Source organism: Fukomys damarensis, unplaced genomic scaffold (assembly GCF_012274545.1).
Source record: "Fukomys damarensis isolate Sample0158 unplaced genomic scaffold, DMR_v1.0_HiC HiC_scaffold_28, whole genome shotgun sequence".
NCBI lineage: Eukaryota > Metazoa > Chordata > Mammalia > Rodentia > Bathyergidae > Fukomys > Fukomys damarensis.
In genome coordinates this window covers 42,490,430-42,503,475 of record NW_022900940.1, presented here as the reverse complement: position 1 = coordinate 42,503,475, position 13,046 = coordinate 42,490,430, and the positions used below count along the sequence as shown (strand labels likewise).

Sequence of the window (13,046 nt, the reverse complement as noted above, 5' to 3'; positions counted from 1 at the left end):
GTTTCTTGTCTTGCCTATTTGATTTGCTCTGTTGGGCCTCATGGTGTTGTGACCTTCATTGTCCTTTTCTAGGATATTGTTTAGAATTCCTTGTAGTGCTGCTTTGGTGTTCATGAAGTTTCTCAGGTGTTCTTTGTCGTGGAAGTGTCTTATTTCCCCATCCATTTTGAAAGAGAGTTTTGCGGGATACATCAGTCTAGGTTGTAGGTTGTTTTCTTTTAGGACTTGAAATACCTTACTCCAGGCTCTCCTTGACCTAAGGGTTTGTGTTGAAAAGTCTGCTGTGATTCTGATGGGCTTTCCTTTGCATGTGATTTGTTTCTTTTCTCTTACTACTTGTAGTATTTTGTTCTTCTGTTGGATTTCTGGGATCTTTATTATATGTCTAGGTGTAGATTTTTTTTATCGTGGCTAGTTGGAGTTCTATATACCTCACTTATTTGTATGTCTAATTCTTCCCTTCTGTTTGGGAAGTTTTGTCATTAATTCTCTGAAGAGCTTTTTTAAGTCATTTGTATTTTCTCCTGCTATTTCATGGATTCCTATCAGTCTTATGTTATTCTTCTTTGTATCATGTAGAAGTTGTTGGATTGATTTCTCATGGTCCCTTAATGTTTTTAAGAGACCTCCCTTTTCACGTACACTGACTGCAATCCTATCTTCTATATCTGAAATTCTATCTTCGCAATCTTTTATTCTGTTGCATATATTTTCAATAGAGTTTTTAATCTCCTGGGTATCTGTTTGAATCTGTTTTATGGATTCCATTTCTTTCCTCTGTTGGGCATTCATTGTTTCCATTTCTTTTTTATGCTGAGCCTTTGTGGATTCTATCATGGTCCTGAGCTCATCTATTTTTTTCTCAGTTTCTGTTCTAGAGTCTCGAATCATGACTTCCATTTTGCTCACCATCTCTATGGTTATCTGGGAAATTGTTTCTGTTCTGAATTTTTCTAGAGCCTGATTGATCTGTTTTGTTACTTCCTGTGCTATGGGTTTGGGGTGTCCTGCTGATTCACTATCAGACTTTTCATCCTCATTTGCCCTACTGTTTGCTATTGGTGAACTGGAAGTCTGTCCTTGTGTCTTGATTTAGTGTTTTCTCATTTTTATTTTTGTTGTTGGGTTGTCCTTGTTTTAATTTCTGGGTTATTACTTAAATCTTCCTGATATAGTTGGGCTTTAGCTTTTGAGTCTCTAATGACTCATAGACATACTCATTTGCATACTATTGGAGAAAACAACTCATTAAAACAATCACAATTCTTTATCCCAGTTGATACATTCAGCAGCCCAATAGGATCAAGCACAACTTGCAAATTGACCTCTTGTGGTAATCATTAATCTGTCACCTTTAAACCATGTGAATTAAATTAAAATCAAGAAGCAGCCCAAAATATGTTTGCAGTGAATATGCTTTTCAATATAGCATCTTTACCATTTAGGATGGGGGCTTAGACTGAGTTAGGATGAGAGGAGTAGATAAGTGAAAGAATTGGAGAAGGTTTCAAGTGAAGCCAGAGGACATAGAATGACCATACAATCTTTATGAAACTATTAACTTCAAATAGGATAGACAGAGTGCAAGAATAAGGACAGGAATATATCCCCTTAGCGCTAACAGGGGCTCACTTTCCCTTGAAACTATTGAGCCATGAGTGAGGTAAAATGACAGGAGAAAAGAACATAAAGAAAAATTGATAAAAGGAGAAGTCTGAGTTAGGGGAGGAGCAGGAATAGAAAGGGAGATGAGGGATAATATGGTGGAGAAAAGACTGAATTGGAGAGAGAGGACAGAAAAAAGAAATTGCAGGGTGGAATGAAGAAAAGAAAAAAAAAAGAATTTGAAGGGCCTCTTTCAGACTATGTCTCTGCTGTCATAATATACTACGTGCACAGACATATGCAGAACCAAATCCCCTGATCTCAGCTAGCCAATGGCAGATCCCCATGACTCAGACTGACATCAAGCCACAAGGCCTAAATTGAGTTTCCCAAACTGCAGGGTTGAACTCCACTCAGTTCTATTACAGGTTTCCCCCACCCTTTCTTTAAAGATGTTCAAAGTTGGGAGCTCAGAAAAATACCCTTTATGACTACCTATGCTTCTGCAGTGGGTCCGAGGACTGGCCCAATCGGGGGGCGGGGACAGGTTGTACCTTCCTCGATGGGGCTGGTAGCATGCAGTCGGGGGAGGTCACAGACCCACCAGATCCGCAGCTTTTTTAACATGAGTAGTGTGTGTGTCTGTATGCATGTGTGCACACGTGTCTGTAAGTGCATGGAGAGATGTAGGGAACAGATAGGGGATGTTACCATAACCTCTGCAGCAAGTCCTGGTCTCCTGTGAGCCACTACAACACACAGCAAATTAAAGAATAAAGACAGTAAATGAGACTAGAGAAGAAGCTGAGCTTTAGGCTGATTGGTGCTGCTCTGGGCAGCAAAGACAAAGACACCCTGAGCTCATCACTATTTATTCAGTCTGTAGGGAGAATCAGATGACTCTAAGGTTGGCTGCAATCCTATGATCATGATGATCCTATGCTGATGAGGATCTTAGGTCAGTGAGAAGCTTCAATTGAGCAGGATGGTGAGATGAGCAAAACATTCTTACAACAATGGGTGGAGTGCTAAGCTGATAAGGAATTCATCTCTCCACAGGTGAAACCTTTCTACTGATTCCCAAAGAATCAGGATGTCTTCAGCTGATGTACTCTTGCCCTTAATCGTAGCAGCATCACAGGACCATTGAAGCCTCAGCCCTAGTCATAATTTAATTGTGAAATGATTTTCCCAAAAAATTATGTAGAATGACTCCCAACAGAGAGTCTCTCATGTTCTGCATGCACCTGCATGTGTGTGTCTCATCTGTGTGTGTTGTGTGTGTCTCTGTATGCACGTGTGTGCAGTGTGTGAAGGGGCGACAGCACTAGTGAGGACTCCCGCTGAGGTGGCATTGCTAGTTCAGGCCTACAGAGCCATGTAAAGTTCCTTCTTCCTGCTGCCCAGCCCTGACCCCCACCTGCCTCCTTCGGGGGTCAAAGCACTTTTCTGTAACCAGATTCTGCTTTCTCTTCCCAGGTGTGGCCCCCAAGGAGATCCGTGAGTATTACCCAGTCCCCCATGTCCTAGGGCTGGATGTCCCAGGGTCTCCATGCCCACCTCTGTGGGTCTCAGGAAATCTAGATGCCCGGGATCTGCACAGCCCACCCCATGGCCAGTGGTGCCCTCTGAAGCCCCAGCCCTGTGGCAGGAGTGGTCGCCCAGCCATTCACAATGACAGGGCCACAACTCTGGGTCTCCCTTCCCCAGCTCGGACCACAGGGCACCCCTGCCGACCCCTCCTGTGTGGGAGCCATGGGCGTCACTGTTACAAGGACACTAGGCTCAGCCCAGCTGCTAGGAAGTGTCAGGTGCCACTGACAAAAACAGGGGTGTTGACTGCTGTGGTGGAAATGCCGGCTGGGCTATGAGAGGGGATGCATCTCTGGGCCCCTTGGCAGACGTCTAGAGTTGGCCCACATACCCCACAGGTGCTAAAGTTGTCCCTTTCTGTAGTGAGGACCCTGAGGCCCACCAAGTTGAGCCCCTGGCCCAGCATCCCACCCCATCTAGTCCACAGGCAAGCTCTGCAGCGGCCCTTTGTATGAGGCCATGCTGCCAGGCCCTTTCTCCCCACCCCCACTGAAGCGGGCTGCGGCCCCGGGGATAATTGCTCCCCAACTAAGGAGGGCATGAGATTACACACAGCAAAGACAACAAGAGTGAATAAAAAGTACTTGCCCCACACCATCCACCCCATCTCCCTGGAGCTTCCGCAGTTGGATTCTGAAGCAGACACATAGAGACACAACATCTTGGTTGCGAACGCACACCATCTGCTGGACGATGGCAAAATCAAGCATGTGTGCCACTCCTACCCTGCCTGCTCCTGTGTCAGGCATCACTAATCAATCCCAACACCCTTTCCTTCAAGGCCCACAGGTAGCCTTTACAGTTTTATCCGTAAAGCCCCTAACTGCAGGTCCAAGTTGACATTTAAGAGGAAACCTACTGGACTGCCTGATCTAAACCAACTTCCTGCTGTCACACTTGGCAGAGAAGAGCAGGAAAGATGTGCGCCAGCAACGTATTGGTGTAGAACTGCCTAAGGCCCCTGACCACCCTACTCTGTGCCCTGATAGAGTGCCGGCTCCAGCCCCAGAACCTGGACTAGGGTTGCCAGAGCGGTAGGGACCAGAGTTTGGAACAACTGGTCAGACAGCCTCTCAGCCAGAACCGCTGGGAAAGTAAATCCTGGCTTCCAGCTGCTGAGACCCTGGCAGTGTCTCCTCCTCCTCCTCCCTCAGCCTCACTGGGAAGCCGGGACGTCAGAAAATCGATTCTGGAAAAGCCTGCTTAAGCTGGGCTGTTGCTGGGTTTCTAGAGCTGATGCAGTAGATTAGGCCTGGGCAAACTGCAGCCCAGTCCCTGGGGCCCAAGCCCGCCCCTCCCCGTGCCCATGAGGATGTCCCTCTTGGAGAGGGGCAGGTGGACAGGTGGGGACTGGAGTTGAGAGGGGAAGAGGAGCCTCCCCAGCCATCCTAGGCCAGCACCTAGGCAGGACCAGGCCAGGGAAGGATGGGGCGGGTCCCTCCCTAGCGGTGGCTCTGCACTCCCCAGTGGCTCACTCTAAGTGATGAGCTCTGGTCTGAGCTTGGCTTCCACACCTTACCAGCCACAGGCCTCCTGGGTTCAGGTCTCAGCCACAGCCACGGTCAGCAGCAGTGCCTGGTACATTACCAGTACCTGGAGCAAACCCACCCACCCGCCCAGGGCCTGGCCCTTCGTAGGTGCTCGTGCAGAGTGAGGACAGGAGCCGTGCAGGGCCCCTTGTGTATTCTGCAAGGAGCCCAGCTTGGGGGCACTGCAGTCACCCACTTCGCAGTCAAAGAGCCCCACCAGGCCAGGTCCCAGAGTTTGTCTGCAGAGGCCCAGGGGCGCTCAGGAGCTACTGTGGCCCCAGGGAGAGGCACTCAGGGGCTGCTCCCTCAGGGATGCAGGTCCCCGCTGCAGCTCACCCAGGAGGGTGGAGGGGCGGCCTGGGAAGCCTCGAGTGAGTGCAGTGGCCGGGATCAGCCAGGGCCTGTGCTTGAGGGGGGCCGACTGAGCCCCTCTACTCTCCAGGCCCTCCAAGGCCGCTCTGTTACTCCCCAGGCGTCCCAAAGACCAAGTGTGGCCTCAGCAAGCCCTGCCCAGACAACTTCTTTGCCTTTAAAATCTGCAGTGGGGCCGCCAATGTCGTGGGCCCCTCCATGTGCTTTGAAAACCAGATGTAAGTACCCGTGACCATTTGTGCTTCCTTTCTTACCCTTCCTTCCTTCCTGAAAAAATCCAGGCTTTGGGAACAACTGCACCTTTCCTAGGCTTCCCCTATCTCTAGGAACTTAAATCCCAAATAACAACAAATCCAAACAGCCTCAAGGGCTGCCCGCCTTGCTAAGTGGGGCCCAGGACATGGTTATCACGGTCCCTGTTGGGCAGAAGAGGAAAGTGAGGCTCAGACAGGGCCAGCTGCCCAGCCAAAGGCAAAGGCAGGATTTGAACTCAGGTCTGCCCAACAGCCAGGCTTCCCTGTAGAAGGCAGGCCCTAAGGGGAGGATTCAGGATCTTGGCATCAAAGGGAGATGTAGCAGAACCAGGGCTTCTACCCAGGTACGGGAGCAACTGTGTACCCTATCCAACCCAGATAGTAAAGGCCCCAGGACAAGCTCCTCCTGCAAAGAACGATGGACCAGTATTCAAGTCACGATCCCGAATCTAGTACAGCCTGCTTAAGTGAAGCAAGGAACTTATTAGTTCACATACCTAAAAGGTGTGGGCTTCAGGACCAGCTGGATTCAGGGGTTCAATGTGTATTATCCAGGCTACCTACTACAATGTCCTCACCTCTGCCTTCCTCATTTTTCCTTCATTTTTCTCTACTAAAAGCAGATATCTCTATGTGAAAGGAAAGAGGCTACTAGCTGGTTGACAGATTAGCTCAGCCCAGTGCCCCTGGGAGGGGTGTGCCTCTGAGTTACCCCCTGCAAAGTCCCCAGGGTGGGCCTGCTTCTGTGCCCTGGGTCCCATGGCCCAGTAGCACAGGAGGCCCCCTTGCTCCAGCCCGGAAGACTGCAGTCAGTCCCAGGAGAGAGAAGAGGCCCTGCCCTCCTGAGGGCCTGCCAGCCAGCACACAGCTGTACCTGTGAGGGCCCCAGCCACCCCAGGACAGCAGCACCTTCTGGATCCAGAGCCCCAGCCGGGGACCCTGCCCCTGCTCCCAGCAGGCCGTCCTGGCCCCAGGGTACTGAGACCCAGCATCCGGGAGCTCCGGATGGCCCGGCCTGGTCCCCAGAGCTCACCCTGTGCTGCCCACGCCGGTGGAGGCCGCATGGCCAAAGCCCAGTTCACCCCGCTCGGGACCACGCCTTCACTCGCCGCCTTCTCTGTCTTCAGCCTCATGAGTCCGGTGAAGAACAACGTGGGCAGAGGCCTGAACATCGCCCTGGTGAATGGTGAGTGCTGGCGCAGCCCGCCTGGCGGGGCAGAAAGTCCCCCAGGCCCGGTCCCCGCTGCCCTGTGTCCCCTCCTGGGCGACCCCTTCTAGCCGCACACCCAGCATGAACGCTTCCTTTACTCCCGGCCCTGCTGGGCCCAGGCACAACTGTGGAGGGGAAGACAGGTCCAGCCCCAGCCCCGGGGCCGCCCTGCTGGGGCAGGCAGGGGAGACCTCCGGAGGCGACCGTGCCCACTGGGCCCCCAGGACAGGGGTGACGGGAGAAGGTGGGCGGTCCGTTCGGCAGGGGCAGCGCTGCAGGGGGAGGGCACCGCGGAACACCGGGTCTTGGTGGCTGAAGCGGGCGGAGAGAGGCGAGACTGAGGAGGCCAGCGAGCGTGGCGGAGGAGCCGTGGGCGCTTAGCACGGGGCACTAGGGCCCGCCCTGCCCAGCTCACCTCGCTTGGCTTCTGCTCCGGGCCTTGACCTCCCTCTCAGCCCCGCAGAGGGACGTGGCTTCCTCTGGAGCGAGGGGCAGGGCCTTGAATCTGGCCAGGTGGGGCTCAGCCCTCACACCCTCAGCAGCCACGGGTCCACACCCTCCTGGCAGGCACCTTGCCCTGTTTCCCTGTCGCCCTGACCTCCGCCCCAGGGAGCGGCCCCAAAGCCTGAGAACCAACACGTTCCCTGCCTAAGAGCAGAGGAGGTGTGGCCGGGCCAGCCCACGGGGTCCTCCCGTCACCCCCAAATCCAGACACCGTCCTGCAGAGTTGCGGCGGCCATCCGCTCTGCAACACTCCCATCTGGTGGCAAAGAGCAGGAACTGCGACTTTCCTGCAAAACTACAGGTCTCTCCCGCACGGGACTTGAATATTTGCCTTCTCTCGCCACAAAAGCAATTCAGATGACTCTACTCTGGTTAACTAAGTGCCGTTTAGCCCACTACAGACACCCTTCCCTTCAAAACTTGAACATTTTCAATGTAGGTGGGAATCATGGGAACAACCATCATTGTTTTCATTACTGTTTTGCAGCCAAAACACATTTGTATGCTTACCATTTTAAGTAATCTCATCGTAGATCCTGCAGTCTGTTGCATACATGCAAAACTTCAGGTCAGAAATGCTGTGCTGTCCATCAGCAGCCTGTAGGATGAGACGCAGACCCAGCCTGTGCTGGTTCGCTTGGTTCCCGAGACACTCAGCTGTCACGTTCTTGTACCCTTCAAATCCACCCAGCAGCTGTCGGCCACTTCTCTGGTCCCTACGTTCTTTGCGGGACCTGATTCCGTTCCGTCCATGCCCACTCTGTGTTTGGACCTTAGACTGCTGAGTAGCAGATTTCTGCAAAAAGACCAGCAGCGTGCCTCACATTGCAGGCAGTGACAGTTTGCTCTCTTGTCCCCTAGGAACTACGGGGCAGGTAGTGAGGATGAGCTCTTTCGATATGTACTCGGGAGGTAAGCTCACTGGGGGAGTGGCCCCGTCCCTCAGCCGGGACCCTGGGCGCAGCTGGGGGGCTGGGGATGCCTGTTGCCTGGAAGGCCTTGCCGGTGGGTGCTGAGACCTCCAGGCTCACATTCTGGGATGGGTTCAGGTGCAGAAGGAGTTTGGGAGGTGACCTCAGGCATCCCTGGGGGGTGGGGAGCGAGAGAACAGGGCCAAAGTCCAGAGGGGCCAGAAGAGGGTGGGCCTGGCCCCTCTCCCTTCTGCCTGACCGTGGCTGTTATGGGACTGGAGGCTGGGTGGACCTCCAGGCCCAGAGCCCCTACCTCTGCCACTCAAGCCCTGCTGGGAAAAGTGTGCGTTTCAAGGTCTTGGGGTGCCCGGTGTGGCCGAGGTCAGGACACTCCCACACTTTCCACAGAGGCCTGCATTTCTCTTGAGGCACAGACAGGCTCTTTGGGCTTCTCCATGCACCTGGCTGCCTGTTAGAAGGTCACCTTGGCACAGCCAGGGCACTGACCTGGGCTGGGGTCCCAGGCTTCTAGGTTCCCACCAGCAGCTTGGCTGGGGCTCTGATGCTGTGCCGTCAGAGGACGGCAGAGTATGGAATATGAAACCTCTGTGGTTCCTTAGTGAAAGGCCCCTATTTTCATTTGGCACTGGGCCCCACCAGTTATGACGCCAGCTTTGCTAGGAACGTGTAACCCAACTAAAGTGCATTTACTTTGCGCTCAGAATCTCAGCCACATTTAAGCTTTACCAAAATGCTGTGAGTGGAGCTGTTCCTCACCCTCCATCACAGAGGCGTCCCTGCCTTAATGGAGAAGCCACACCTTTCCAAACGGCAGCCACAGCAGCTCACTTTTTCCCTGAGTAAAGGCCTCTTACTAGAAAACTGTATCCCTGCCCTAAGCCAAAGGCCATTACCACAGTGGAAGAGACCAGACCCATCACTCCATGCACGGGAGCCCACAGCCCCCGCCCACGGTGCTGCCCCAGGCCCGTACTCTGTCCCGCACAGAGGGCCACAGTTCAGGGGGTGCTCACAGTGCTTGGCTCCCCGGCACAGCGGGAGGGTGAGGACCCTTGCAGGGTGAGCCTCTGAGGCCACACAGATCACCTGGGCATAAACCAGGCAGGGTGGCACAGCCCAAACAGTCTGTCCCCTGGGGAGTGGGCCCTTACATGGTTGTTGTTATCGTTGTTTTGAGGCACAGTCCTCCTTCCTAGTCCAGACTGGCCTGGAACTCATTATGTAGCCCAGGCTGGCCTAGAACTCATGGCGACCCTCCTGCCTCAGCCTGCCCAGTACCAGGAATACAAGAGGTGTCCCCACATGCCCTTCCCACTGGTTTCTCACGGTGCCCGGGGAACTCTAACCTGCCCATGTCTGTCACCCCCACGCCTTGGTAGGAACCACATCCTGAAGCTCACCTCGGCCTCCCCAAGCCGGGAGCCGTAGGAGCCCCCCAGGGTGCTGCCCTCATCCCCACCGCACGCTGCCCCTGATGCCAGCTTGGTCCCAGCCTGTGCCCCGCTGCCCCTAGCCCAGGAGGGCAGTGGGAGGGAAGGAGAGCCGTCAGGCACCTGCATGCCTTCGTTTTCCCTCCCTTCCCCAGACCCCAGCCTCCTGCTGAAGTTCCTCACAGAGATTTCCGAGGGCATCCTGGTGCTGGTGGCCTCCTACGATGACCCAGGGACCAAGTAAGGCAGCCTCTGCCCGCATCCACACGGTGAGGGATGCAACCGCTGCCCCCTCACCCCTGTGCCTTCCTGCGCGGCTGCCAGTCCCTGCTCTGCTGATACCCCGCGGGCGGGCACAGGATGTTCTCAAGGTCCGCCCCGCCTTTGCCACAATCGCAGCTGTCTGGTGACAGAGCCAGGAGGGGCGGTGACCCACGTCTGTGCCTGTAGTGCACAGAGGGGCCTGGACAGGACGACCCGAACGCTGGTGTGGAAGACATCCAGGGACGCGGGAGGGGCTGAGTGACAGAAAAACCAGTGCAGAGTCGGCTTGCAGCCTGTGATGAGCCAGCCGCAAGCTACGTGGCCCCAGAACGCGGGGCCACTTAGTGACCCCGCCTTAGTCGCATGAGCACCGCCTGACGGTCGCTCTGCGGCCCAGTCGCCTGCCCACAGCTTTCTTAGAGCAGGTCCGTCGTTAAGCGACTCGAGGAGGCCCTAAAGGCTCACAGTGAGTGCGGTAAAGAGGAGGTGAGACGATGGCCCAGTCACCTCCCTGTCGCCCACCGTGAGGCACGGGACTGCAGAGGGAGCCTGGCCCCTTGGGCCTCTGTCCCCTGCCCCCAGCTGGAGCCCTTCGCCGCCGTGCCCACCGTCCCGTGTCCTCCCCAGGATGAATGACGACATCAGGAAGCTCTTCTCCAGCCTGGGCAGCTCCTACGCCCCGCAGCTGGGCTTCCGGGACAGCTGGGTCTTCCTGGGGGCCAAGGACCTGAAGAGCAAAAGCCCCTTTGAGCAGGTGGGTTCCCGCCGCCCTCCGCCCCACGGGTGCAGGGGGTGGGCGAGGACTGCGTGGGATTCCAGGGAGGGACGGTCACCCCCTTCCCGCGTCTAGCTTGGGGTCCAGCTGGCCAGACTCAGGCAGGAAGGTGCTTGACCACTCGGGGAGCTGTGCAGGGCTGCAGGTGGCTTCCCGGCCCCTCGCCGTCTCCCGCCTGCAGAGGGAAGGGTTCCGACGGGAGCCCTGGAAAGCCCCTTCTGAGAGAGGGAGCCTGCACCAGGAGGGGCGGGTGGGGAAGCAGCCAGCCCCAGGAAGGGCTGCGGGAGGGAGGGCCCGGAGGGAACAGGGGCGGCCCCATCCGTGTACCCCCAGCTTGGAGTGACTCTGGGGACCTGGCAGAACTGCCACGCTGTCCCCAGCACAAAGCAAGGACACTCACTGGTGCCCTGAGTTCCACACAGACAAGGGCATGAGTGCAGGAGCAGGCAGGGGAAGGTGGCGGGGAGCCATGGGCGGCTCAAGCGGGAGAGTGGCGAGGTCAGATCGATAAAAAGAAAATCCAGCGCTCTCCAGAGCTCTCTGCTCAGGAGGTGTGGAGCAAGTTAACCGTGGGTCTCATTTGACTCTCGCAGCTCCAACAGACGATGGGATGGGGCTTCTCACCAGCCCCCCAGGTCTGGAACCCTCAGTGGGGGACACAGCAGGGAGAGACCCGTGAAGAGGCCGAGGCTGCACCCACTGTGTCAGGGCTGCTCCTCCCTGAAGGGAAAAGTCCAAGTCAGGTGTATGGCACCTATAATCCCAGCACTCTGGAGGCTGAGGCAGAAGGATCACAGGTTTGCATCCAACCAGCAGTCTCAAAATAATAAAGGGCCTTGAGAATGAATGCAGCTCGGTGTGGAGGCCCCGGGTTTAATTCCCCGTGCCAGAAGATATAAAGAGTGCCCAGAGAACAAACTGGCCGGAAGGACTCAGCCCCACTTCTGACACTTAGGATCAGGTGACCCACGGACCAGCGCATCCTTCCTCCACGCAGGGGAAATGCGGTGCCAGAGCAGCAGCCCCAAGAATTCCCCTTTCTCTTCCTAAGGAGTTGTGTCAGTTATTTCAATGGTAGCTTTTTCTTCCATAAACTAAGAATTTTAAATACAGCCTCCACTCACTTGATTTTCTTTGTATATGCACGGGTGGTGCTCGTGAATATTCCAGTGGCTCCACGGCTTACCAGCAGGCAGCCTGTAGCTCCCTGTGCCTCTGTTTCCCCATCTGTACAATGAGGTGTTGATGGTACCCACATCCCAGACTGCTCTAAACATAAAAGGCAGTGTGGGATGGCAACCCACATACTGCAGGTACTTAAGAATGAAAGATGCTAGATCTTTCATTTATTGATTTTTTTTTTCTTTTGGTACTGAAGACTGAACCCAAGGCCTTTCACAATGAGCTCCATCCCCAACCGTTTTTTAAAAAATTTTAAGTCAGGCTCTCCATAAATCACCAAGTTGCCCACTCTGGGCTCAAACTTATGATCCTCCTGCCTCAGCCTCCGAGAGTGCTGGGATTACAGGCGTGCTCCACACGGTCTGGCTTAGGGATGCCGTCATCCATGCTATTCGGTTGCCATAGAGGGGCTGACAGAGCCTATGGAGGCGAGGCGGACGCTCTCAGAGGTGCTTCTCCACCCTGCAGCAGCTCCACCCCGGTTCCAAGACCTCAGTCAAGTCGCAAATTCTCTGTGCCTCTGTCTGCCCCTCAGTGAAGCGGGGATGAGGTGAGGAGACAGCAAGTTGAGGCATTTGAGTGCTGAGCCCTTGACAGACTCCCCATTGTCTTTTCTCTCTGTCTGTCTGTCTGTCTCTCTAGTTCTTAAAGAGCAACCCTGACACAAACAAGTATGAGGGATGGCCGGAGCTGCTGGAGCTGGAGGGCTGCGTGCCCCAGAAGACATTTTAGGTGGCTGTGGCTCCTCCTGGACCAGGACCCCCAGAGGCTGCTGGGCCTCCAGGGAGAGATGGCCCGGACAGCACTGGCCCTGCCTGTGCCTGGGACTGCTTCCCCTCCAGGGCCTGAGGCTCCCGACCTGGGGGCGAGGGGAGGTGTCCCCCAGGCCCTGCTGGACCCAGCTATCTGTGGAGAGAACAGACATGCTGCCCTCGGGAAGGTCTGGCTGCTCACCCTGCAGCAACATTAAAGTTATTTTTGCTGATTAGGGCAGAGCTTCCCTGCCCAGGAGTTGCCTCCTTTCTCCCCGGACTGAACTGGTTCAGGCCGGCTAAATGCGCTGTAGGTTTGGACAATGGGTGGGTGGCACCTTGGGCACACTGAGGCCACTAGAGCAGAGCTCCATGTCTCGGGGACCTGTGGAGGGTGAAAGAATCCTCAGTGCCCACCACCCGTGTGAGGTGGGCCGAGACCACTGGACAGCCCACTGCTAGAGAGTAGGAGGCCGGAGGAGCAGGTCTGCGGCCAGAAAGGGTGGCTTTGTATGCAGTGTCATGGGGCCCGGCACGAGGAGGAGGGCAGTCAGCAACCTGGGGGCGGGGGGCACAGCCCATGGCGACTCTCGGACTCCACTGGACAGGACCCTCAGAGCTGCCTTCTCTGGGGAGGAGGGGAT

General features: G+C 55.3%; 1 protein-coding gene across 2 annotated transcripts in view; it reads left to right on the top strand.

The window, feature by feature from the left end:
* The window catches only part of Fam3d (FAM3 metabolism regulating signaling molecule D), a 22,728-nt gene extending 10,080 nt beyond the window's left edge, over window positions 1-12,648 (top strand). Inside the window, exons 4-10 of one of the 2 annotated variants that reach the window (XM_010643153.2) lie at window positions 3,085-3,105; window positions 5,200-5,317; window positions 6,481-6,539; window positions 7,929-7,979; window positions 9,585-9,669; window positions 10,321-10,447; window positions 12,293-12,648. In XM_010643153.2, coding sequence (XP_010641455.1) covers window positions 3,085-3,105; window positions 5,200-5,317; window positions 6,481-6,539; window positions 7,929-7,979; window positions 9,585-9,669; window positions 10,321-10,447; window positions 12,293-12,382 — 551 coding nt within the window. In that variant the 3' untranslated portion in view covers window positions 12,383-12,648. Of the gene's footprint in view, window positions 1-3,084; window positions 3,106-5,169; window positions 5,318-6,480; window positions 6,540-7,928; window positions 7,980-9,584; window positions 9,670-10,320; window positions 10,448-12,292 lie in introns of both variants that reach the window. The other variant, XM_010643150.2, reaches the window with a different exon arrangement.
* Window positions 12,649-13,046: the final 398 nt, after the last annotated feature.